General features: G+C 41.9%; 1 protein-coding gene across 1 annotated transcript; it reads left to right on the top strand.

Annotated features, from left to right (window-relative positions):
- Window positions 1-519: 519 nt before the first annotated feature.
- On the top strand, window positions 520-27,807 carry LOC134183345 (uncharacterized). The gene is made up of 14 exons (XM_062650846.1): window positions 520-677; window positions 1,003-1,134; window positions 1,884-1,982; window positions 3,243-3,332; window positions 3,389-3,487; window positions 11,432-11,521; window positions 11,578-11,676; window positions 14,793-14,906; window positions 16,592-16,702; window positions 16,771-16,840; window positions 24,728-26,977; window positions 27,037-27,084; window positions 27,235-27,504; window positions 27,569-27,807. Exons 1-14 carry the CDS (start codon window positions 549-551, stop codon window positions 27,580-27,582), a joined length of 3,615 nt encoding a protein of 1,204 aa, XP_062506830.1. The 5' UTR covers window positions 520-548; the 3' UTR covers window positions 27,583-27,807.
- The last annotated feature ends 109 nt before the right edge of the window (window positions 27,808-27,916 follow it).

The raw sequence follows: 27,916 nt of genomic DNA, 5'->3' as shown, positions 1-27,916 counted from the left end.
TTGTTGCCATAGCAATAATTACAGAGTGACGTCACATAACGTGAAATGCCAATTTTTGGCACCCATCGAGGAAAACAAACAATTATTCAAAATGATCGATTTGTAACAGCTGTCCCCTGGGCGTAGGGGTGGTGGAACGTAGTCACATAAGTGAGCATAGTTACCATAGACACATCTCCAGTAATGACGTCACATAACGTAAACTATTGGATTGTTTACTTTCTTCAAAACTAGCAAAGAACGATTCGAATTTATCAATTCCTAAACGATTTCCCCGCGGGGTAGGGGTGGTGGCGCACGGACGAACGCACAGACGGACACACGGACGGACGTACGCACGGACGGACACTCAGAGTACCCCTTTGACGCATTAGAAAAAACTCGCTCGCTTCGCTCGCTCGCAAAATATATTACGGTATAAATGCATCTAAAAACATAATTACTTGATATCAACTTAACATTGTCAAATCACGCGATATGATGTCACAGTTACTAAATTTAGCACTTAATCCATTTGTCTACGTTTGCGTTTTGAGTTAACGGTCTAGATGGCGAAAAGCCAAAGTTCAAGAGCGATTGACGATGCTCTTTTCGATGCTGTTGTGCAAAAGGACGTACTAAAGGCCTACGAAGCAATCGCGAAGAGCGCTGACGTCAATGTTGTAGCAAGACATTGGGTAAGAATTTGAGAGAGTGATGGGGAACTTTACAGCGCAGCGCGTTCGACGTCATAAATCGCAAAATTTGTGATCGAGCCGCGAGCATGTTTGTAGTGAAGACGTCGTGTGCATGTTATGCTTCTCAACGTAAGAGTCGAGGTGACGTTGCTTTTACCGTCTGACTTTGTACCGACCAGATTATTGAATGAATCGTTTCCTCTATCTCATACGCGCTTGCTTAGCCGACACAAATGACGCTCGCTATATGGTCACGTCCACACACACTCCCATGTTATGAACGGTTTACAACTGACTTTACTTTAGAGGACTCCATATTTTGTAGGGAAAGTATGGTACTGGATTGGGTGGTTATCCATCTGCTCTTCAAGTAGCGTGTGGTGTTGGATCAACCGATCGCGATATGGTTGATCTACTTATAAGAAAAGAAGCCAATGTGAAGTATCAAGAGAAGGGGGTGAGAGTGCAGTGTAATATGTGAAGTGTGTGTGACTATGTGCAACTTGTTAGTTTATTGTGATTGTCAGATTTGTGTTGAGTTGATAAATTGGTTAGAAATTTGAGTGCAGTTTGTTGTGTTTCAATGATTGATTTAATGAGTAATGTTAATGGCATCTCTGGTGTGCTTACAATGAATAATCAATGAATAGGTTGTCACAGCTGGCAAGTTGGACCAACATTGTGTTGTAAGATATAGACACAGAACAGAGAAGAAACATGCTAGATTGGCATTGTTATCTTACCTTGCACTATTTCATTCCTACTCGTATATATTTATTCAAGTGTGGGCATGAAAATGAATGAAGGAGAGTGGAAAGTAGAGAAAGGTTTTAACGTAGATACTTCTAGTTATTGTGTTTTGTGTGCATATTTATCTACTAAAATAGATATTGTATGTGCTATTGCTAAAAGTAAGCGACATGTAGCAGGTTGTCACCTCAGATGTAGGCTTGAGGTGAAATTGAGTGTTTGCAAGACTTAAATGCTTCGAGACAAGCAGACACGTCAGTGGAGTCCAGATGATATGAATTGTTAAACGTTTGGTGGTGTAATGAGGTTATGATGTATTGTGTGTAATTGGGTTTAGTGAGAAGAAATGGTGAATTGGATGTGTTATATTTTATAGTCAGTGTTTCTAGATATAAATGTATTAGTATTGTATTCACTGCTAACAACATCATGATCTTATGTCTGTTATCTGGGTAGTTTGGATGGACAGCTCTACACTATGCAAGTGATGGTGGTCATGTGTCTATTATGAAGAGATTGGTAGCTGCTGGTTGCAACAAACAAGTAAAAAGCAATGTAAGTGTATTTGTATGTGACAGTATTTGTGATTTGATTTTGCCAATTGAGAAATGATGTAAATGAGTGTTACATTAGCGACACTGTGTTGATTAACATAAACTGTTTTGTGGTGTATGGGAATTGGTGTAGTTTTGAGGTTGGGGTAATTGTCACTTTGTTGATGGAGTTGAGTTAAAATAATTTGAAGAAAAGGCGTGTCAACTGGAAGGACATTGTGTATAGATACAATGAATTATGTGCATACAGTTTGATGCTCATGATTGAAACATCACATGGAGAAACAATGTTCAATGATTAGTCTTGCGCTTTTAGTTAAACTTTTGGGATAGACTTTAGTTTTCATTCATAAAACTGTGCATGCAACGTCCACGTTTTTGCATATCCAAGCATGCAACTTAGATGGTGTTCTGGTGAAATGTTTGGCATGATAGATAATGAAAGCAAAACATTCATTCCAAAGCATAGTCCCTTGTCAATGGAAGTGACACTGTTAACCACACATTGATGCCTCTTGAGTCGTTTTTAAATATGTAAGCAACACCTATGTGGCCTGATTTCATTTTATACAAAGAAGCTGTCCACACTGTGTGTCAGACGTTGTCCTAAATCTGTACTAGCTGCACTCTAGAAAGGTTGCTATTGCTTATACAGTGTAGACACATTGTGCAGTATGTCCAGCTTTGATTGTCAAGTGTGTGGAGATCATAAGTCACAAGAAACGAAGAGTGCTTTGCAGATCTGTGAATCAATGCGTAGATTCTTATTCTGCAAAACAGTTTAGGGACTGTTATGTCTGGTGTGACAGTGGAGAGTCATGAGGGGAAAGGAGGTGACATAGCAGTGACTTGACTGGATATGTATGTACTCCTGGATATGTATGTACAGTACTGGATGCTTTTTGGTGTCCAAAGTGACCACAGACAGTCTAGAGTGGCAGATATATTTGTAAGATCCTGCAAATGACGTCATCGAAAACAAGACGATGTGTGCATACTGATATGGTCTTTAGTGAACGTCTAACAAACCAAATTCGGTATTTAAATTACACATTTGTAAAACAGCAATACATTGACACTTCACCATACCCTTTCTTGCCTGGAACTTTGACCTGATGGGAGAGGGTTTGGCTACCCAAGACTATTGATTGATGATGTATTTTTCTATCCCTGAATTGTGTCTGTTGTATATGTGTGTTTCATGCAGTGCAGTTAGTATTGTACTGATAAATGTTCTTCTAACATTGTGTGTCAACTACAGTATGCATTGACAGCTCTACACGTTGCTGGTAATGTTGATGTTGTTGATTATCTGTTGAGTATTGGTCTCAACATTGAAGATCGTGATAAGGTTTTACTGTTAGCATTACTTTTTCTGATATGTAGTTATTGTTTCAAATTGTTTAGAATGGCTACACACCATTTCTCAGGGCATGTTCTGATGGTGGTTTACCTGTAGCACAACGTCTCATTGAATCAAAGTGCAACAAAGCAGCAACAACTAATGTAAGTTTGTTTGTATGTAACATATTTTGTGATGACATTCGAACTGTTGTTTGTACTTGGGAGGATTGGCAAGTGTCTGTGATGGTAGGAAGTGTGTGTGTAACATGATTGCACTGCAGATTTGGTTCTCCATGGTGTGCAGTGCTTTTTTGCACGTGATGTGGTGGGAGATCACGTGAGAGGGCTGGGAGAGAGTGGTCATTGGGTCTTTGCTATTTTATGAGTTCGGAATTAGGCGTGAAGACTTGCTTTGTTATTACCCTAGCAGAGTCTCACAGTCATTAGCTCTAACTATCTACTTACAATGATTTGAGAAGCATGCAGTTCATGCAATGCTTGGCGATTGCAAACACGTGTCCTTTGATCAAACACATGTATTCTACGGCAAGCAGTCTGCTAACACTTGGAAAGTCTCTGTCTTCATACAAGTGCAGAATTTGATGCAGCAATTCTAAACTAAGATGCGACAAACACAGCTGAACAGAAACTGCACTTGAAGCTTCATTATCGGTCGTGCTATTGTGGAAACTGACGGTCTCTTGCATTTCATATTATGCATTTCTTGTCGGCAATCTCTTGACTTTGGCCACTTGTCTGAAGCGACAAAGACTGAAATCACTGAAATGTATGCAAAGACGTTGCCTTAATTGCAATTAATTCTCTTTCTCGACGTGTTGCAAGGCACCAGTGGGCTTAATTGGGGGGACAGCTTCCGGTTATCGAGGCTGATCTATGCTTAGCGCCACCCAACACTGGGCACGCAGGACCGCAGCCTGCCACTGTCGCCTGACAGCACAAAGGACCCGGTGCCGCCTGGCAGCTGCCACCATACCTAACAATAGCCTCGTTCCCAGAAATACCACTGGTTGTCAATGGTACGCCTGTACTCTGACGGCATGCCGCTTGCTCTGCGGCTTCATTGGGACTGCGGCCTCATTGGGGCTCCCCCCCAAACACCCTCCCAAGCAAGTGTCAGCATGCGTTGGTCCGTCGCGGCACCACGCAAGATAGAGACATATACCAAATGCAACACAAAACAACTGCCGATTTATTTCTATCTACTATTTCTGCTCACTCATGCGACACACCGCAGACCGCAACACTTGAATATTCGATCTCACATACGTCTTGAAGCACTCAGACGTCCAACGGCCCATCCTTTGGATCAAATGCTCTGGTAATCCAGCAGCCGCTGCACTAGAAGCTGCTCCAATTCGAAAACTGTGGGAGATGCATGAGCTCGAATCCATACCCACATTATCCAGTAAAGATTGCAGTTGAAAAGAAAGTCTGTCTCTCGACAGAAATGCTCCTGACTGGAAGCAGAAGAGCGGTAAGCCAACGTCCATCCACAGGACTGCCAAATACCGTTTAATGGCACGTACACGTACAGGGCACACGGGACCCCCTAGGGGAGCCAGTACTACATTGCAGCCGTGATGAAAAGGGTCTGACTTGGACATTCGTAAGTGGAGCACTACCATGTCCTCCTTAAACTGAACATCTTTTCCGCATAGTGTCCGCTTGTTGAAGGACGTGTCGCTTGCTGCTGTAAATTCTGAGATCCGCATGAAACTGAAGAAAGCTGTTGTGAATTCTGCCCAATACATTAGCTTATCTCTCCGGCACAGCTGAGGCCATGGGCGCAGGGACGTCTTCAAACTCCTTAATAACTGGCAACGTGATCGGGCGTCGAAGTGGTCTCTTGTGAGAAGTATTTTGCAATCTCCGTATGCCGCAAAGAACCAACTGCAAACGAGGTGTTGTTTGGAGCGGGTCGACGTACCCTGCCTGAATGTGAAAGTGACGCACTGCCGATAAATACACTCTGATAGTCTCCGCTCCAACTACCCTTGCGCTGAACGCTGCGAATTTTGAAAGTGTGGTCTCTGAAGTCGGCATGGGAGATATCCCCAGCCGTTGGCAAAAGTTGTTAAATTGTCTCATACCGTAGTGTAGGCTGCCCGCATTGACGGGGCTATTGCTGCACGTTGAAAATGCCAAACGTTGTGGTCCAGAGCGGTTCCCAATTGGGTGGTAGCGGTGTTGGTTCCAGATCTGCCAGTTGAGCTAGGGCCTTGAACTTCTCCACCTGTCCGCGAGACAATGCATCAGCCAATGTATTATTCACGCCGTGAATATGCGAGACTGAGACAGTAAAGTTTTCTCTAGCTGCTATAAAGTACAGGGAACATACGAGCTGCATGAAGTGTTTGTCTTTAGTGGTCTTTTCCCACCAAATATGAACTACGCATGGTTGACACAGTGGAAAAGCAATCGTTTTCCGGACCATTGAGACCCCTAAGATAGCTGCCGCGAAGACTAAGTGTTCTCGCAGTTGTTTTCTAAATCAATTAATCTTGTAATAAATATTTGCCCTGCCGGTAGGACCTTCCCAGCAAACGAGAGCTTGCCGATCAGCGAAAGTAACTGGCGTTTTGTGCACTTCTTACGTAAGTACCACTGCTGCAGCTCGGCTTCGAGATCTTCCCGTTTGGACTGCGGAAGGCATAGTACCTTATTGTGTGAGTCAATGTCTATACCTAAAAAAGTCAAACTTTTTGCCGGTCATTCCACCTGCTCGGGTGCTCACTCTATACCCAGACGCTGGAGCGTCGCCAGAGTGGTGTGTAAGATTTCTTGGCCCTTCTCTCTCGTGGAAGCTAATATCAGAAAATCATCCAGGTAATGAATGACGTGTCGGATACCGAACTTGACACGCAGAATCCACTCTACTGCGTCTGCCATTTGGTTAAACAACCACGAGGACGACCGCAAACCAAACGGCAACCTCCTGTGGTAGTAATAGCTGCCCTGTCACGCGCAACGCAACAAATGCCAATCGTCTGGATGGACACGACAATGACGAAACACGTTCTTGAAGTCAATTTTGATCATGTACGGGGATGATTGAAACGTCTCAATCATAGCAATGGCCGTGTCCACTGATGGGTATTTCATGGTAACACCGGATTTGTCGATTGCATCGTTCACACTTTTGCCCATGGGTGCGACAGATGACAGATAAGTCGCCAAGACCCGTCCTTGGGCACCACACCCAAGCCAGACGAAACGAAATTAGCTAGTGGGGTATGGTCGTGTGGCCCGGAGAGAAAACCTTTATCACACTTTGCTGCCAATGCTGTCGAGACGACGTCTGGATGCTGAAGTGCCGACTGAAGGTTACGTGCTGAGTAATGTAGCGTGTCGTCCTTACAACCTATTCTAAACCCTTGCTCTAATTTCTCTAATAACCAGTCAACCCACCGTGCATTGGGGTGAGATCGCAACAGAAAACGAAACTCCCTGACATTAATTCTAAAATTACTGTCTTTAATTACTGAGGCGCCCCCGTCGCATTTACTGTCTCTTTGACTCACACGCAAGGGCCGCGTGTTGTCTGCCACAGCGGCTACATGTGTGGGCAAACTTGCATGCTTCTTCGCCATGGTTGCACGTTCCACTGTTGTAATCTCTGCACACGCTGCGCGCGTTGGCGTTTGCGAGAGCGACGACTCGCGCTCCCTTGCTGGTAAGCTCTCTCGATTGATTGGAATTGTCGTCGCCCATTGATTGAAAGTACTGTCTTTTCTTGGGGCACTGGGATACTAGGTGCTCAGAATCCCGACACTTGAAGCATCCTGTTCTAGCCTGGTTAGTAAAACAGATGGACCATAATGACACGTCTACCTCGTCCCAGCATCGAGCCGGCTCACGAGAGGCTTCTTTACGGAACGCCCTGTCATATTGTAGCCATGCCGCCGTAGTAAATCGACTAGCTGCTTGTGCAATTAGTAACTGGTAACCAAATAACTCTGATGCTCGACTTGGAGTACCTACTGTCAGCGTGTTGCAAAAAGAGACCATGCTGTAAGCCACGAAGTAATGTCCGTCACCAAGCGGCGTTGATGTTTTTGTGCTACGCTCAGACCTGCAGTGCCAACCTCTAATGCGACTTGGGACTGGTCGGCCATTGCACTGGCTGCGTATAGAATTGAACTTGGGCATTTGGCCAACAACGCGTCAAAGTCAACGAACTCACTTCGAAGGATCTTCCTCACCCATTTTTCCGAAACAGGATAGACGCTATGCAGAGTGTGAGACTGATCACTATGCATACCTGTCTGTGTGTGCCGAGGAGTAGGCCGCTCGACGTCCTCTTCATCTTCCGAGATCTCCGGCGTACTTGCTTCTCCTCGTGCCAGACTTCTGCATTTCGACTTTAAAGAAGTCTGCTGCTGGTTTCGCGAGATTTGCTCTGCAGGAACTCGCTGGGTCTGTACCTGCGCCCCAACTACATCTACCTGCGACTTTTCCGCCTGCACCATCTTCGTCACCAGTTCCGAGAGAAACTGCTGCTGCTCCGCGGAAAACAGAGGTGACGTTGCCGACTGCTTTAACTCCTTCTGCACGCGTTTCCTCTTTCTTCCAACCCTGGTATTTGGCTCGTGAGAACCAGCGGATGCTATCGGCAACTCAGTTTTGGACGTTGATTGTGTACCCTCATCCACGTCTGTTCGCGTCTCGTTCCAATGGTTACATAATCTCACTGCTTTTTCATCTTTCGTGCCAGTTAGTACCAGGATAAGGCTGTTCAATTCCAGCTCCAGTGTTTCCCCTGACAGAGCCAAGTACTCTTGAAGCGACCGACCTGAGCGAGAAGTCGCTGTGCACCTCTTTTGCGGCATAATAGAAATAGACAACTACTGCACTGTTCGCGTCAATTATCGGTCACTAACCCACCAACAAACACGTCACTATGTACGTCATACTCTCCCATACACTCTCCTTGATACTACAGTCATTGTCGTATTAACGTCTATTTAGCTCTGCTAAATAGTCCATTCAAGAGGGAAGGAAGTCCAAGAATCACTTTTATGTCACTTTGCTGACAAGAGTGCACATCCGACTGCAAGCAAGCTCTGAAGCAAGTTGCCTGATCTACAACACTGATTAGAAGATCTTGCACCCTACCATTTCACAAGCTAACCGTATTACCTCACATAAAGGCGCATGCGCTTATAAGTGAGAAAGCGCATTTTTTCTTGCCGAAGAAAACGCTTTTTAAAACTCATTTATAAGCGCTTGCGCTTGTATAAAATTTTTTGTTTAATTTTTGTATTTGCTAATGCATCAGTAAACATACAGTGAGAACAGGTCCTAGCCGTCTTCATCAGTTTCTAAAAGTGTCTCTTCATCGCTATCAGTGCACGTGCCAGTGTCCGAATCCGAGTCGCTAGACTGCGATAATTCTTCGCTAACATCTTCTCCACCCAACATTGCAGCCAGTCGACTGTGCAGCATAACATCGCTTTTGGCGGAACTTCGCACAATGCCGCATTGCCTAAATGAGTTTGCTATAATTTCAGTTTTCGGTTCGCAATAGTCGTCTTCTTTTGCGTGTAGGGACGTCTCGCCTCTCGGATGCTTCATCAAGCCTGCGCTCTTGCTGTCGCCACCTCTGCACGACTTTTCGATGGACTCCGTACTGCTTTGCTGTTTTTGAAACATTTCCGTCGTTTACTTTCGAGAGTCGAGAAGCTGACGCTTAAATTCAAGGGAATAGGACTTGCGATGCATGTCGCGTGTACAGATGCTGTCCGAACACGATTATCCCTCGCCTAAAAGCGCATGTGCTTGTACTCGAGGTATAGGCGCATGCGCTTATTCAGTTCACTTATAAGCGCAAGCGCCTTTATGTGAGGGAATACGGTAAATACATTCACTTAGCTCATTAATTAACTCTTACATCTGCGGTTGCAATAACGTTGTTTTGATGGGTTTGTATTAGCATTCTCATCACTGATTATCCGTCTTTGTTAGATCAGGGGTTTTGGTTTGAGTGGTTGGAATTGAGTGAAGAATGGACCTCCTTTTCTGAACTAGCGCAGCAGTGCCCAGATTGCATATTCTTCTTGTCCTTTCATTCCCCCGCCACCTCACAGGAATATACAATTAGGCACTGCATTGATCTTGACATCACATACAAGACATGTTTACTCCTGATTTCAGACAAGCCAATGTATGTTACCAAAGTTCAGACCAAAGGCCATAGGATCGACTTGACAGAGTTGAAACTTGTACGGACACAGTACTACAGCAGCTGCAATAGATCCATGCCCATCTCTGATGTTTGGAGTAGATGAACTCAAATGTACATGAACTGCAGTCTGTTGCGTAGAACTGACACAAGCAAAGCGATACGATTCCAGAACATGAATATAGATAAGCAGGCTTCAAGTAATGTGTTTGAATCTGGTCGCCAGTTTGGCCATGTAGAGAAACGGTTGGTTGCCAAACTTTCACTAGTTTCTAGGTTAGAGATTCCAGAAGTAAACAAGTCATTAATATCACTGTTGAGACCTCTTCCAGATTATCATGTTTGACATTAAATTAAGACGTAACTAGGAATTTGCAGTAACGTTGGATGAGCATTGTAAATAGCAAGTAAACACATCAATCTACAGTATTATGCTTGGGATGCTATGTAATACTATGAGTATTCATATTTTATCCTAACTTTCAACTAATTCTATGGCTACAAGCAAACAGAAATGTGGTTTGTCATCACATCGACATCGTGGCAATTCATCCCATAAAGACATGAGCATTCTTTGGTTGAGTAGATAAGAGCGTTTCTTCTCTTCTGACTCAGTGCCACTATTGTTGTTGAGAACAGTACATTCGGCTACTGCATGTAACCCCACCTGTCCTATGGCTAGCTGTGCTAATCTCTGGAACACAAGTGATAAACTTTTGTTATTGTAGCACTTCAATAGCGCGTGGCATCATTCAACATCTAGATTTCAGAACTGGACATGCAGAAACTTTTGTCTGAACAGACTTTCTTAGTAGCACTAGGAGACGTACGAGCTCCCGAATGTACCTGGTACTTCTTCTCATAGAAAGACACTCAGGCAGCTTGCTGTGGGAAAATCTGTTTGTTTTGCCATTTCCGACGTCCGCAATTTGCAGAGACCTACATAATAGTTTTCATTTGTCTCAATTCAAGATGATCAGATTCTTCGTACCTTTGAACAGCATAGAAAAGGATCTAAATAGGCAGTTGCCGTCACCTTCAACTACGATTGACTGCAGATTTTGTGTTTCATTCGAAAGAAGCTGCTGCGTAATGACGTCTCATCGATGATAGAGCTGTTGACTTGGATTTGTTGGTGTAGCGTATGAAGAATAGGAGTAACTGCGATTGTTTGAAAAATTAAACACACCTGCAGGTCTGTAGTTGGGTTTGTCTGGAGCTGATGGCAGAGACCAATGAGATCAGTACAGGCAGTAAAGTCCATAAAAAATGTTGATCAACCAGAGATAGCAACAACTTGCAATAGATTGCTAGGTGATACGTTGTTACATGATATGTACAAAGGTGCTAAGTAGACGGCCTACTTCGCAGTGTGCCACTAAATGGTAAACTTAGAAAATGGCAACATATTGTAATGCAAAACATATCTGCTGAGCAGGTGGTTCGCATCCAAGAGCCGAAAGACTTAAAGCTACCAAACATTTTTAGTCGCCAAATTAGCGACTTGGCGACCGGATTTTTCGAACCCTGACCGATAAGACTTTTTAATTAATTAATGTAGAACTCAATTGGTGATAGAATCTTTTTTACATAAACTGCACTGATCAAGCCACTCATGCACACGCTGGATTTCTGTTTATTGCAAAATTGTTGAGTAATTTCATTTCTTGTGTTGATCCTAGTGGGTTGTTGAAACTAGCAAACTGACGTTCTGAGTACCAACTCATTTACCATTTTTTATTATTGTCAGCAACAATATTGTTGAATTGACTTATTCATAAGTTTGTTTGCTGGTGAAATGTTACTTTTTTCTAATGCAATTGTGTCTATGTTGTATATTTTGCATTTATTGTAGTTAGTATTGTAAAGATAAATGTTTTTCTAACATTGTGTGTCAACTACAGGAAGGAGCGACAGCTGTACACGTTGCTCGTAATGTTGAGGTTTTTGATTATGTAGTGGGCATTGGTCTCAACATTGAAGATCGTGATGCGGTTTTACTGTTAACATTACTTTTGCTGACTTGTAGTTATTGTTTCAAATTGTTTAGGATGGCTACACACCATTTCTCATGGCATGTCATGTTAGTTGTTTACCTGTAGTACAACGTCTTATTCAATCAAGGTGCAACAATGCAGCAACAACTAATGTAAGTTTGTTTGTATGTAACATATTTTGTGATAACATTCAAACTGTTGTTTGTACATGGGAGGATTGGCAAGTGTCTGTGATGGTAGGAAGTGTGTGTGTAACATGATTGCACTGCAGGTTTGGTTCTCCAGAGTGTGCAGTGATTTTTTTGCACGTGAGGTGGCGGGAGAGCACGTGAGAGGGCTGGGAGAGAGAGTGGTTATTGGGTCTTTGCTAATATATTTGAAGTCAGAATTAGGCGTGAAGACTTGCTTTGTTATTACCCTAGCAGAGTCTCACAGTCATTAGCTCTAACTATCTACTTACAATGATTTGAGAAGCATGCAGTTCATGTAATGCTTGGCGATTGCAAACACGTGTCCTTCGATCAAACACATGTATTCTACGACAAGCAGTCTGCTTACACTTAGAAAGTCTCTGTCTTCATACCAGTGCAGAATTTGATGCAGCAATTCTAAACCAAGATGCGACAAACACAGCTGAACAGAAATTACACTTGGAGCTTTATCATCAGCCGTGCTATTGTGGAAACTGACAGCCTCCTGCATTTCATATTATGCATTTCTTTATGGCAACCTCTTCACTTTGGTCACTTGTCTGAAGCGACAAAGACTGAAATCACTGAAATGTATGCCAAGACTTTGCCTTAATTGTAATTTAAGAGGGAAGGAAGTCCAAGAATTACTTTTATGTCACTTTGTTGCCAACAGGGCACATCTGACTGCAAGCAAGCTCTGAAGCAAGTTGACTGATCTACAACACTGATTAGAAGATCTTGCACCCTACCATTTCACAAGCTATAAATACATTTACTTAGCTCATTAATTATTAACTCTTACATCTGCAGTTGCAATAACGTTGTTTTGCTGGGTTTGTATTAGCATTCTCATCACTGATTATCCGTCATTGTTAGACCAGGTGTTTTGATTTGAGTGGTTGGAATTAAGTGAAGAATGGACCTCCTTTTCTGAACTAGCGCAGCAGTGCCCGGATACCTTATTCTCCTCGTCCTTTTATTCCCCTGCCACCTCACGGGAATATACAGACACTGCATTGATCTTGACATCACTTATAAGACATGTTTAATTCTGATTTCAGACAAGCCAATTTAGGTTACCAAAGTTCAGACCAAAGACCATCGGACCGACTTGACAGAGTTGAAACTTGTACGGACACAGTACTACAGCAGCTGCAATAGATCCATGCCCATCTCTGATGCTTGGAGGAGATGAACTCTAATTTACATGAACTGCAGTCTGTTGTGTAGAACTGACACAAACAAAGCGATAAGATACCAGAACATGAATATAGATAACTTGCTGGGTTCGAATAATGTGTTTGAATCTGGTCACCAGTTTGGCCATTTAGAGGAACGGTTGGTTGCCAAACTTTCACTCGTTTCTAGGTTAGAGATTCCAGAAGTAAACAAGTCATTAATATCACTGTTGAGACCTTTCCCAGATTATCATGTTTGACATTAAATTAAGACGTAACTAGGAATTTGCAGTAGCGTTGGATGAACATTGTAGATAACAAGTAAACACATCAATCTACAGTATTATGCATGGGATTCTTTCTATGTAATACTATGAGTATTCATATTTTATCCTAACTTTTAACTAATTCTATGGCTACAAGCAAACAAAAATGTGGTTTGTCATCACATCGACCTCCTGGCAATCCATCCCATAATGACATGAGCATTCTTTGGTTGAGTAGATAAGAGCGTTTCTTCTCTTCTGACTCAGTGCCACTATTGTTGTTGAGAACAGTACATTCGGCTACTGCATGTAACCCCACCTGTCCTATGGCTAGCTGTGCTAATCTCTGGAACATAAGTGATAAACTTTTGTTATTGTAGCACTTCAATAGCACGTGGCATCATTCAACATCTAGATTTCAGAACTGGACATGCAGAAACTTTTGTCTGAACAGACTTTCTAAGTAGCACCAGGAGACGTACGAGCTCCTGGATGTACCTGGTACTTCTTCTCATAGAAAGACACTCAGGCAGCTTGCTGTGGGAAAATCTGTTTGTTTTGCCATTTCCGATGCCCGGCGTTTGCAAAAGATCTACGTAATTGTTTTCATTTGTCTCAATTCAAGATAGTCAGAGTCTTTGTTTCCTTTGAACAGCGTAGAAAAGAATCTAAATAGGCAGTTGCCTTCCCCTTCAACTACGATTGACTGCAGATTTTGTGTTTCATTCGAGAGAAGCTGCTGCGCAATGGCGTCTCATCGATTATAGAGCTGTTGACTTGGATTTGCTGGTGCAACGTATGAAGAATAGGAGTAACCGCGATTGTTTGAAAAATTAAACGCACCTAATAGACCTAAATTAAATGCAAGAATAGCTCGCAATAGATTGCTAGGTGATACGTTGTCACGTGATATGTACGAAGGTGCTAAGTTAGACGGCCTACTTTGCAGTTGCCACTAAATGGAAACTTAGAAAGTGGCAACATATTGTAACGCAAAACCTATCTGCTGAGCAGGTAGTTCGCATCCGAGAGCCGCTGCCACAATAGACTAAAAACTACCAAATATTTCTAGTCGCCAAATTGGTGACCACACCGCTCGTTTAGTCGCCAACCACCTAGAAGTGGTCACCATATGGCGACTTGGTGACTGGATTTTTCGAACCCAGACTGATAAGTCTCTTTAATTAATTAATGTAGAACTCAATTGGTGATACAATCTTTTTTACGTAAACTGCACTGATCAAGCCATTCATGCACACACTGGATTCTGTTTATTGCAAAATTGGTGAGTGGACAAAGTATTTCGCGTCTTGTGTTAATTCTAGTGGATTGTTGAAACTAGCAAACTGACTTTCTGAGTACCAACTCATTTATCATTTCTTTTTATTTGTATCAACAACAATATTATTGAATTGACTTATTCAGAAGTTTGTTTATTGTTCAAATGTTAATTGTTTCTAATTCATCTTGTCTGTTGTATATGTTTGCATGTCTGTTGTATATGACAGCAAGCAGTTGCTGCTGTTTGATAATAGTCTGTATGTTGGTCCAGTATGACTGCATGCCATTTTAGTATCATTGTAAGTTTTGGTTTTCACCTTTTTGTACCTCATGTAAATTGTTTATTGTTTAGGATGGATCAACTGCATTACATCTGATCTGTTCACGGAGTTTTCTTGAGAATGACAATTTATTAGTTGTGCAGCTGTTGACATCATTGAGAGTTGATGTGTCAGCTAAGAACAATGTATGTAGACACTTGTTGTATTTGGTTTGAAGTATTTTGTGCTAATATGTTTTAGTTGTTCTGTGAGCTGTAATGTAAGATGATAAGAGATATGGCAGGTGTGAGCAGTTAGTATTCAGTGTTCTTTCCATGAATTTTTGGTCAGCTCGCAAAACAACTGATTGTCCAGTGGCGTGTCCCCTTTTACCAATGTATTTAGTGTATTCCAACTCCTCAATCTGGATATCCTGAATAACTTGTGACAAGGCCCTAGGAACACGTCTAGACACATCGTGTTAGAGCTCTTGGCCTTGGTGGTTTTTGTGTGCATTCCAGATTAGGTTCCACCTGAGTGATTAAAGAACAGTATTAACCAATAAACAGCTGAGGATAGAAAGACATCTCGCTGACCGATCTCCATGTGTAGCTAAGTGATAATTAATAATTGGTAAATGCTTGAGAAATCTTGTTCTTACTTAACCCACTCTTGTGGGAGGAGCAGATGGAAGCTCTGGAGTGTTAAACTGTGAGCAATAAGAGCCAGGTTATTCTGTCTTACGCTGACATTTGTAGATATTGTCCATCTGACTGGAATCGACGGATCATATCAGACTCAAACCTCAATGTATCAAATTTTAGCCGTATTTTCACTTTTTGTGTTCTTTCAGCCGGCAAAGAACAGTGTCAACCGGCAGTTTGCTGGCTCAGCCGGCTCTGTGTTGAACTCTGTTATTGTATGGTTAAATGTTTATGGGTCAGTGATTAAAACAAGAAATGAAGACTATGATGATAATATATGAATGTCGTGTGACATTTTATCTCAACTGCTAAAGTAACAAACATGAAATGTTGAGTTGTGATGATTTTAATGAATTACGTTTTGCATTTGCACAGTGTAGTGCATTTTAAAGCCAACAGATAAATCAAATAATGGATTTGCAATCAAATCATTTTCATTACTTTCAACCATTTAGCAGGCAAATTTTTCATTTGTCTGTTTTTGAAACCAGAATGTGCTGAGAAAGAGGAAACAGAAAGAAATCAATTAGTGTTAGTGTGTGGAGTGTGAATGGAGGATTAAGTTGCTGTACACTTGTTTGAAGGTGTGTGTTTTGAGAGAACAGATGGCAGTTTGCTAAGCTGTTGGGGAAGCTTGTAAACAGATGACATTGAACTTGCGGACAATTTCTTGGTTGTATGAAATATTGTCAAGTAGAGAAGTGAAGGAAGATACTTTGTATTGTGATGAATTTTTCTATTGTCAATTTGTAGTGGTTAGGTGATAGTGTTGATATTTTCTGGTGTTACTGAATGGAAATGGGAGAATATTTATTGAAAGCATAGACTGATAATAATCTTGTTTGAAATGCTGATCATAATGTTGATCTACATTTAGAGTAATTAAATAATTTATATGGGTCAGTCACATGAATGTATAGGATATGGATATGTAGTGGTTGGAAATGATGAGTGACAGAGTGGTGAGCATTGATTTAGAGAATGTGTGATTAGTAATGCAACTAGTTTGTTTGTTACTGTGTGAACAACAGATAACGAACGCTGGATTACAGTAACTGTGTTTTAGCATTAAATTTGTAAATAGTTTATGTTGTTTAATGAACATGTATGTATATATACATACTAGTAATGTATGGAGTGTTGACATTTATTGCACCAGTAACAAACACTGTGCTTTTATTGGACAGGCTGGCGAAACTGCAATTCAACTAGGAGAAGAAAGGTTGCAGTCAGATCAGGGCAGTCACAAAGAAACTCGTTCTGCTATACTTTCCCATTTGAAGGAATTCATCGAGGAAGTGTGATCTGATTGTTGTGTAGTGTAAATTTTGTGTATTAACTAAAACTTGTTTATGTGTGATGTTAGAGTGCTGTTGCGGCTGTAAATCCATCACCAGATGTTGTAGAAAGTGCAAACATTGATGTCCAACTTCCCAGTAAGTGAGACAATCGTGTGCATTATGACGATGTCACACAATAGACAATACTGTATATGCAAACACCTTTTGTCATGTATAATGATTTTTCCTATCCCTTGAAGTAACAGCATACTAATGTTAGAAGAGGTGATTATTTTCATTATCACACAAGTTCATCTCACCTAATATTCTTCCAGTAGATTGTCAGTATTTATTTTTATCATATTTGCAACTCACAACAGAGCCATCCAACTGACCAGCAGAAATTTGTTTATTTTTTATTGATTGATGTATGTGATAACTAAATTAATATATGCGTGTTGTATTGGCTTTTCTTTGCATGTGATTATTGTTTACAATACCGTATACGATGAAACATTGGCGGGAATTTATATTGGCGGTTTGCTAAGAAATTGACGGACAAAGCACATTGGCGGATTTTATTTTGGCAATCGACATCGTTGTTTGATAACTGATGTAAGTCTCACGATAAGTGGTCAGGGAGAAGTTTGTGATTGACAGCTGTGTTTGTGGCTCACATTTCTCTAACTTACTGGTCTCCGACTACTGCATAGTGATGAAGAACTGCTTTGTGTTAGTACAATGAACGAGACTCGCGTGAACATGACAGTTCAGCTACATCCATAGCCTTACGGCCTCATTCATAGGCAGAACAGATGGCAAGCAAGGACTCATCGGTGTGACGTACCACTTGATATGATGCCTGGTCCACGTGGACGATCACGTCAACATATCCTGGTAGCCAAATTAATTGCTGGTTTTATATTGGCAGTCGCTGAAAAATTCACCAATTTGCCAAAATAAATTCCTGCTAATATTTCATTCTAAACTGTAGTTTTCAGCTATTGTGACGTTATAATTTGATTTGATGCAGTTTCGGTCAGTGAGTAAAGCTTGATATGGTTAAGCAGTTATGAGGGAGTAGCAGGAGTTAATCGTCATCTCATCACTTGCAAGAACTTGATGCCTGGAGTTTCCAACACAGTGGCCAGCCCAAATGACCGCCCACTGGGCAATTTTTGGAAATTGTTCTCATTTATAGCCTAGGGGCCGCTAATGAGAATCAAGATGGTAGTGTGGCGCCCAAAGTTGATCAATATTCTGAGTCTGTATTAGTAACATGCCTTACCATACTATAGTGCACATACACGTTTGGCAACTAGACAGCGGTCTTACACTGTGGAATAACAAAGGAACCTCTAAGAAAACACCTGACAAGAAGCTTAGGAGGGCCGTCAAGTCTGGTTGCACTCGTGAAGGAGCACTGTCTCAATTGCCCTCGAACTCCAGAATGTCGCGCTCACTTGAAAATAGGTCATTGACTACTTACCTTGACCTCGAGTTCTGCTTCCCGTTTCTCTCGAGCACTTTCACTGCTGTACCTGTCGACCTGCCTGAAAGGAAGGTCGGCGCTCACGAGGGGCGGAGTCCTATAATGGAGCCTCGCGCACGCTAAAGGCTGGTGCTTGGGGAGTCCCGGGCTACCCAGACCGGACTCTGTCCCCACCCCGATATTTCACGTAGAACGGCATAGCCGTCTACGGAGAGTCAAGAGAAGAAAGGGAGTGGGAGAGATGGGAAGAACGTCCACACGCGCAAACTGCAAAACGTGCTATGCTACTTCGCATGACTCGGGGAAGAAACCTCGCACCACTACCGACTGCGAATGACTCGCGGGAAGAAACCTCGCGCCACTACCGATGACTCATTGCGTGCGCTGTCAAGGCGGAGTCAATTATATGTAACTTCGTTAAACATTATTTTTTCAAGTTTAGTAAATAGAAAGTTTTATTAAAAGCTTAGGTTATGTACCTGTAAAGCAAGAATATGCGAAGTGTATATTTGGTAGGCTATAATAAAGATGATTGAGTCTCATTTGCCCTGATACCGCGTGTTTTGTGCCAAGTAACGTGACCTAGCTGTTCCAGTAAGTAAGTTCTATGAAACCGTGTAAGATATGGCGAAGCCATTAAGGTGCAAGAAGAGTATCTGGACATGCAAGAAGAGTATCTGGACAGCATTGCGTGCCATTAAAAAACGAGAAGCCCATCTAGTAAGTGAAGAGACTCTCAGAAGGCTGATTAACATGAAAAGACAGATGCAACTGTAGACTTGCAGCTTGGTGATCGACTTCATGCTGAATCACGTTTTTAGGTAATCATTTTAGCTTCAATTTATTCACCTGTGTCCTAAGACATGTCTAGACATGATCAGATGTCGTCACTTGATGGTCGTGCTGCTGTGCCTATAGTCAGCATCATTGAGGCCTAATCACCTAGTTGCTGTCCTACTCTGTCTACACAAAAAATAAACTTGATTCAGCATTCGGGTGAAGCTAGGAAAGCGTGTTAGCTAATTTAAACTGCATGAACAGAGTGATGTAATCGTACAAGCGCAAGGCTCAGACGTGGCAGCAGGCATGCCCATAAATCTGGACAGTGCTCCTTTAAGTTTATAAAGACTAAGTATATATGCAGGATGTTGCAAGATGGGCCTGATAGTATAACATTTAAAGCCATTTTTGAACTTATAAAACGTACACTATTGTATGCTATATGGAATGATGATAGCAGAACTGAGTTTTACACACACACACACACACACACACACACACACACACACACACACACACACACACACACACACACACACACACACACACACACACACACACACACACACACACACACACACACACTATAGCAATAGTATTGCAAGGTTGGCACACACCCATGCTGACAGAAGAATGCTAACACCTTGAAACATTTGAAACATTTTGGATTTGACCTTGTTATCATCAATCTTTCAACAGCGGTGCTCAGGTCGCCAAGCTGTTACTGCTCCTATTGATACTACGTAAACGATTTTATTTAGAGGAATGAACCAGTCAAGGATTTGAACAATACAGCCCTGTTGTTTCTGTGACAGTGGAGACAAGTTGTCAAGAGAGCCAAACTTGGCTGCATAATCAGCTGTTTTGGCTCCAGGAGACTCCAACTGGCTTTGAGTACTTCTGGTTACTTGTACGTAATATTGATTGGTTATGTCAGACTGTCAGTCAGTATTGATTCTTATTTGTCAAATAGTAAACAACTAAACAAAAAATTCAGTGTCTTGTTTGCCACAGTCCAGACTCTGTCATTGCCATCAAACAGTTGGGCTGTACAAGAAAGTGAAACCAGGATTTCACTTTGACTTTAGTTCATCAAGGCCTGTCTGGCTGGAGTGAAGAATATTAACCAGTTAAACAGCAACTGCAGAAACAACCAGACAGTTTATACTGTTCTGTAAAGTTTGAGGCTTTTTCCACTCATCTATATCATATATTTTAAAAGATTTCTTATGTGACTACAATGCTTACAACCTCAATTCAGAAGATAGTGCAGTAGCAGCTTTCATTGGAATAGAATACAAAAGCAGGTAGGATATTTGAGAAGCTGGTCTTGTTAATAATTTGTATGATATCAAACAGGAAATTAGATCTGCATAGTCCTAGATGCATTGCTATACATTGCGAGTGACTTCAGTATTTCTAAAGATGTTGTTTCATCAGTTCACGGCATGGCCAAATGAGAGCTTATGTAATGTATTTAACTAAATAATAACTGAAAGTAATAATAGTCCGTGGGCCAATTGCAAAAGGCTTCAGAAAATGCCGCCCGTGCACCCCTTGGCAAACCAATTTTTGGCACTTGTAGCTTGCCGTATGACTTTAGATGTTTGAAAATATTTATGTTTGGCGAGACAGGTTGCGTCCGATCACCTAGAAAAATACCGTTGTGTAAATTAGCCACACAACAATGAAGTGAGACCGCGAAACCTAACGTGTGTTACACTATGCGAGGCAAATCGCTTACGTTTTGCCGGTTTCTGCTACCTGTAGGTTACTGTGAAGCATCAGACTCGTTACCTCTTGCAATATGTGATAAATACCGCTGTAGAAACTCTAATTTGTTCCAAGGCGTGACGTCAATAGGATGTGAGGAGGCGTACTTTGACCTTTTTGTACCTGTAGTACTGCCCAGATGTACACAAATATGGTACAGTGTAGTGCAGTTTGCGTAGTTTCAGTAAACCTTACCAATTACATGATGCAATTGAAACTCCTTAATTAACTTCTATGACGCTGCAACCAGGAGAACAGCTAGATGCAGATACAGAGTGCAAACTAGCCTAGACTACACTGCACTGGCATACTAGAACTCTAGTAAAACCATTTAGTTTGTGTAGTGTCAGTGAACTGTACTGATTAGATGATGTAATTGAAACTACAGCTTCTATATATACAAAGACACTCTACGAGAAGTTATCAGATCAGACCGCGATCGCGAGCTAGCTAACTAGTGCTTACTCTGTAGATGTGATTTTTTAAATTTGCTTCTCGTCCAATGGAAACGGAAATAGACCGAGAAGACAACGACCCAGAGTATGTGCGATCTCCAAGGAAGCGTAGGAAACAGGCGTCTATTTAGAAATGTTGATGCTTGTGTTGTTGAAACTCCAGCAGCATCTGCAAATTGCGGTAATAATCCTCAGTTGGATAGATCGCAAAAACAGAACAAGCAAACGTCTTGATGTTTAATTTCAAACGGATCGCAGTCTGTGCATTATCTGCCAGAAAGAAAAACGAGGTCGAGCAAAGAGAGACAGCAAAGACAGATGTCGTACTGAAAAGCTGACAACTTGCACAAGTCTTCACGGTACACTACGCAATGCTGCAACTTTACGAGATGACCAGCGACTTAGGTGGCGATGATGTAGCTGCAGAAGTGAAATACCATAGGAGTTGCTACCAACGATACACAAATAGGAAAGATCTAGACAAACTAATAGACACCGAAGAAGAGCAATCTAGTCCATACGAGACTGTCTTCAAGAATTTGTTGCAAGAGATTCAAGGTCCACTACGTAGAGGTGAATGACGTGTCACTATGCCTGCTATGTGTAACCGATTTAATCGGTTATTGGTGGAGCAGGGATTAAGCAATCCACAATATCGTACAGAGAAATTGAAACGCCGCTTGCGAACACACTTTGGTGAAGGAGTCGTTTTCTATCAAACGGAAGAGCTAGGAAAACCGTGCGTTTTGTACAGTACTCACTTGCCTCTGATTCGTGTATCTGAACTGCTTCAAGATCTTCTGGATGAGGCTACTGGCACTGATACTGATGATTCAAGTGAATACCCTGGAGATGACATATATCATGGCGAGCCTGAACAAGTTGAGCAATGGTGTACTGCTACCGAAATGGACACTATTATAGATGCAGACCAATTGTTTGCCAGTGAAGTGAATACTGAAGGTACTGTCGCTTTGTTTCACGCTGCAACAATGATTCGCACTGATCTTAAAGCCATTAAGAACCCTATGCCTTGGCCACCAACGCCAGTCGACGTGTGCTCTGATAATGTCATTGTTCCAGCATCGTTATACAACTTACTGTCTTGGATCATCACTGGAGATGAAGATATTCCTCTCAAAGGAGAAACAGTTACAGTGAAGAATGCTGATGATCATTGACGAATATTATCAATAGCTCAAGACATTTTGTTCTGTACGAGACGGGGTCGTGTTAAGCCTCCAAAGCACGTTGCATTACCGATGGCAATATATCATCTCACTCGCAGCACACAATTGGTATCACTGTTGAATGGGTTTGGTCATGGAGTTTCAGCAAATCAGCTTTTGGAAATCGATACTGCATTGGCTCAACATGAATTAGACAGAAGTGGAGAGGTGGTCTTGCCAGCTAATATTAACAAGAATGTGAGTGCTGTGTTTTGCTTTGATAATTTTGATCTTTGTAAGGAGACTCGTACAGGTGCTAACACCACTCATTGCACTAATGGCATCGTAATTCAACGCTTGCTAGCAGCACCTTCACAGTCAGTTTTTCAAGTTGGTGATTATGAACGGCAAACACGCGGCCACAAGCGATCTGTCACTGCGCCTGTAGCCAGTGAAACGCAACCTTACTTTGCAATTTCACACTTTGGTTCACCTCGATTGACAGCCGATATGACTTTATTGCAACATGCAGAGATTGCAGATTGTGTTAAGACAGCGTCTGCTGTAGATTTTATGTGTTTGGCACTGCGGTTGCCATCTGATGTATCGCCTGTCTTTGGTACGGGTGAATGCTTGCGTGTTCCAAGTTGGGCTCCATTCAACAGTATTTACCATCGAGAACATCCTTGTCAGCAAAGTGTCATTGGGTACTGTCCAGTTACAACGCTCTATACCCATAGACATTGCAACAGTCCACAATGTACTACGATATACTGCTGCTATGGCAAAATTGTTACCACAGCAAGACGTTGTTTTCGATCAAGCTATTTATGCCAAGGCTCAGGAAATTCTATGGAAAAGAGTGCCACACTGTCCAACGTTGTTGCTCATGTGGGAGGATTCCACACATCAATGACATTGTTAGCTATTGTTTGCAAGCGTTTTGGAGATGCTGGGCTTAGGCAGTGTGCGAAATAACGGCCAGACATCGGACATTTACCGACCGAACGAAGCATTTGTCTGGCCATTCGTGATTTCGCCGGACATTTTGTCTGGTGGCATAGTGGCAGGTGTGGAATTCCGTATGAACAACCCACATCCTCGCACATCCCAGTTTCATGTCAACAAACCTAGTTTCCGCAATTTGTGCAAGAAACAAACACAAACAGCCACTCGTCGTACGTAGCTGAACATGTATTTTGTCAAATCCCGGATGTGGGCACTCAAGTACACACGCTGGGGCTCCGAGGTGCGCAACAAAAATGCAGCGGACAGCCACAGGCCGTACACCGTGAACGCGGCAGGATAGGAAACTCAGAGATACTTGCGTGTAATGTTTTCTGTAGGGGCTGTAAGAAACTGAAGATGATTAGGTTGATAAGATAGCAAGAAATCATGGAACTAAAAAACTGCCACTAGCGTAGCATAGTGCATGTTCTTGGAACGATTGCAGTTTCCACGTCTAGAGGTATGGCGCATATGCGGACAGAGATGACGTTCCGAAAATCACTGGGTAGGACATGCCAAGGAAAGTCACCACCTGAACGTTAGCCAAGCTACCTCGCACCTCCATCAACAGTTGTCCATCAAACTTTGGCTTTATAATTCTAAGATGGTTTTAGAGAGACTAGCATTTGAGAGTAGGGAAGATATTTTTGGGTAAATTTGAGATAGTTGTGTTGGGGTTGGGAAACTATAGTAGAATATAGAAAATGTATTGATAAGAATATATATATATATAAATATATATTCTTATATATATATACTTAATATATATATATAAGAATATATATAGTCTTATATATATATATATATAAGAATATATATATGAATTGTAAGTGATAAGTAGTATTTGCCAGAATTGGAATGTCCGACCAGACGTTTCTAATGTCCAGCAAATTTTAAATTGACAGGACATGATGTCCGGTGGTCAGTCAAAGACTATTTCGCACACTGAAGCATGCGCATAAATCTGGATAGTGCTCCTTTAACTTTATGAAGACTAAGTATGCATGCAGAACGTTGCAAGATGGGCCTCCCACTTGTGGTACTCAAGTCAATCTGCCAATTTCCAGAGTTTCCTACGAACCACACAGGTTCTTATTGAGAACATATATTCTTCCCTAAAATCCCATATTCCGTATTGCTGCCCTGAGCGCTGTTTTGGAATTTCCGGGTAGGTATGGAATGCTGGCATACTATTTCAATGTTTTGTTGTGCATTTCTTCAAATCACATTCAACTGTATAGTTGCATATTTTAGTGATACTAGGTGGCTTTTAGTTATCTATTGGAATCTAATTGATGCATGTGTGTATGTTATGGCTGTTGTGCATTTACTATTGCAATTAACTGTTGTCATCACTTTTTCGTAGGTGCTATTGATCGTCTGGGTCCATCTGTGAAATCTGATTACGAAAATGCTTTGAAAAAGGGAGAGTTACCAATACTACGAGGAAACATCGATATGTTTGGTGAAGAAGATGCCGGCAAGTCTTCTCTTGGAGATTCTTATTTGGACGAGCCATTTATTGATAAGAGGGAAAGCACGAGAGGAGCACACGTGATAGTGATGAGAATTGGAGGCGGTTCGAACACGGACTGGAAGGAACTGAAACCAGAAGACAAAGAACAGATCATTGATCAAGTTTTGGTCAGAGGCTGTCATGAGTATGTTAAAAAGCAGCACCGAGAAGGGGCAGCGGACAGTAGAGAAGAAGTAACACAAGACGACGAGGGAGATTCTGTCATCGAGCAGACAAGTCAACCAGCCGAACAACATCCGGCGAGTAGTACCAACACTGTAGCTTTAGCAAAAGAGAGACAGACAACCGAACGGGAAGGCAGCATCACAGTATTGAAGAAGTCGCTACACGATTTTCTGTTCTCCACAGAACTAACCGAGGTGCAAGCAGCATTTGTAGATCTACTGCGTCGTGACAAGGCTGAATTAGAGAAAAGTAAAATGATGATGTTGATCACATTGTGTGATCGCGGCGGTCAAGAGCGGTTTCTGATGACGCACGCAGCACTGATGGCAGACAGCAGTGACTACAGTGCAACCGCTTACATGATAGTGATGGATGCAACAAAGAATCTTGCAGATCCCATACCTCATTGTTTGTTCCGACCAAAACAAGGAAGCGAACAGTTGGTGATGGAACGGTTTGGTCCTAAGACGAGACGTGAGCTGTTGGCTTACCACATGAATTGCATCAAGATGGCTCATCCATCAGTGAGTGATGGTCCTTTTCTCGGTCAGGACTATGTCAAGCGAGCACCAGTCACATTTGCAGTGTCCACTCGAGAAGACGAAACAAAGAACATGGATCCAAAATTTTTAGAAGAACAAGAAGAAATACTGCAAGATGTGGTGCAGAAGAACAAGTTTGGTGAGCACATGGTGTTGGCAGAGAAAAATCCTAATAAACTGACTTTTCGTGTTGACAACACACGATCTGGCACCAAGAATCCTGATCCGGTGGTGATGAAGGTGAAGGAGATATTTGTAGCAATGGTACGGTCACTGTGGAGTCAACGACAGGCTATTCCTTTGCCGTGGGCAGTTCTGGATAAATTGTTGGGCAGGGTGTCTCAACTAGCAGGCAACGAAGGCAAAATACTCGACATCGACGAAGTGTGCGAGTTGGCTCGAAAATTCTGTGATATTGTAACAGTTGGAGAATGTCGATCGGCACTGAAATATTTGTCGAGTTTGAGCACGATTGCATTCTATTCAAATGTAAGTGAGTTAGAAAGAAAGGTTTTCACTGATCTACAGTGGCTGGTCAATGTCCTCACTGTGTTTGTGACCATCTTTGATAAGAAAAACATTCCTCCATATTTATGGGAGGATATCAACAAAGTGGAGAACGAAGGATTGATGTCTTGGCATTTGGCTCAGTATTTGCTAGAGAAGGAAGGAGTCAATGAGAATCAGTTTGTGGCCATCCTTCAAGTGATGCATCTATTCGACATCATCTGTCCCATGAATACGTCACCCGAGATGCCGAAGTCTGTCTTGGCAGTTGGGCAGTCATTTTTTATTCCCTGCTTGTTGGCACAAATATATGAGAGGCAGATGGTATGGCAACAGAATGTCGGTTCTACTCGGTTTCCTCCATCTCTCATCTTTCGTCCCGAGGGATTTGATGCGACTCCCGAGGTGATCTACTTTCGCCTGGTGTCTCGTTGTGCCAGTGAATATGCCCATCCTCGTCCCATGCTGAAAAGAAGATATGCTGTCTTCCATGTGAATGATGATCTTGAGCTCGATCTGGAACTGGTTTATCATAAACTGCGCTACATTATTGCTACTGTCTACTGTCCAGATGATGCAATTTGTATGAATGAGCTGAAACAACAATGTAGCATTACTCGTTGGTTTCTTATTCGTCAGCTAAATGAAGTCAAGAAAAGAGGATTGGATGGCATCAAATTTACTGTTTGTGTTAAGCCTCCACCAACTGAAGCCGAAGTGGCTGGTTTAATAGATGACGATTGTCTGGTGTGCATTGATGAATATCCACAACAAAGAAGTTTGATAAACCGGAAGAATGAGCGTGTGTCACGAAAGCAGTTTCCTACCTTGGATCTCTGGTTTAAAGACGCAGGGAAAGTCTTTGGTAAGTGTGATTCTTTTGTAATCATTGATGGTTATTATATTGCTGATGTGATGTTACAGATGGTGCAATCGGAAGTGATGCAAGACAACAAGACGAGCCACAGACAAGTGAGTAGCTTTGCTTTTGTGTTTTGTTGTGTGAGATCTCGTTTGTGTCATTGTTTAGTTAAGAAGTAATTGTGTATACAAATATCTCTTACTTATATGACGCTGATTTTATGTGTGGTTATACAATTAATATGACGTGTTTGTGTGTAGGATACTCACCTGATTTTGAGACAGTGAGACGAGCTGTTGTTAAACATGGCTGTAACTATTGGTATGAGATTGGAATGGAATTGGAACTAAATGACAATGAGATCACAGAAAAAACTCATGTAATACCTTCTTTCCCTGGCAAGTTGATGGCTGTCATTGAGGCAAAAAGGAAGAAAGATGGAAAAGTAAAAACAGCAGAGGACTTGTTGAAGGCATGCTATTGCATACCCACACCAATTGGCAAACAAGTCGAAGACGAATTGAAGAAAGGTGAACTGTTACGTGAACGTGAACGAGTGACTTGATTTTGACAAACTTTGTTGTCATTATTTAGAGAGAAAAGGGTAGGCGACTACCATGCTACAGGAGGCAAAGATAAAAGTGAACATTACTGCAGTAGTGTTGTTGATATCACTATGGTGTATGGACATTTATATTTGTCAAAAGAGTATTACTAATAGACAATGTTTCTATTGCATTTTATTATGAAGTACAATTGATTGTTTGAATGGTGTGTATATGATATCACTGCATGTGTCTATGTAAATCACTGATTCGAATATGTTTACAACCAGAATTTACATCAACGGAGGCCACCAGTGAGACAAACATCCGTAATATAGCACAAACGAAACATACTTAAAAACAATATCAAACATAAAGTGCACAAAAAGTTAGTCTC

The sequence above is a fragment of the Corticium candelabrum genome, chromosome 8 (genome assembly GCF_963422355.1).
Source record: "Corticium candelabrum chromosome 8, ooCorCand1.1, whole genome shotgun sequence".
Taxonomy (NCBI): domain Eukaryota; kingdom Metazoa; phylum Porifera; class Homoscleromorpha; order Homosclerophorida; family Plakinidae; genus Corticium; species Corticium candelabrum.
The sequence above is the reverse complement of the archived record's forward strand: the minus strand, read 5'-3'. Positions and strand labels throughout refer to the sequence as shown.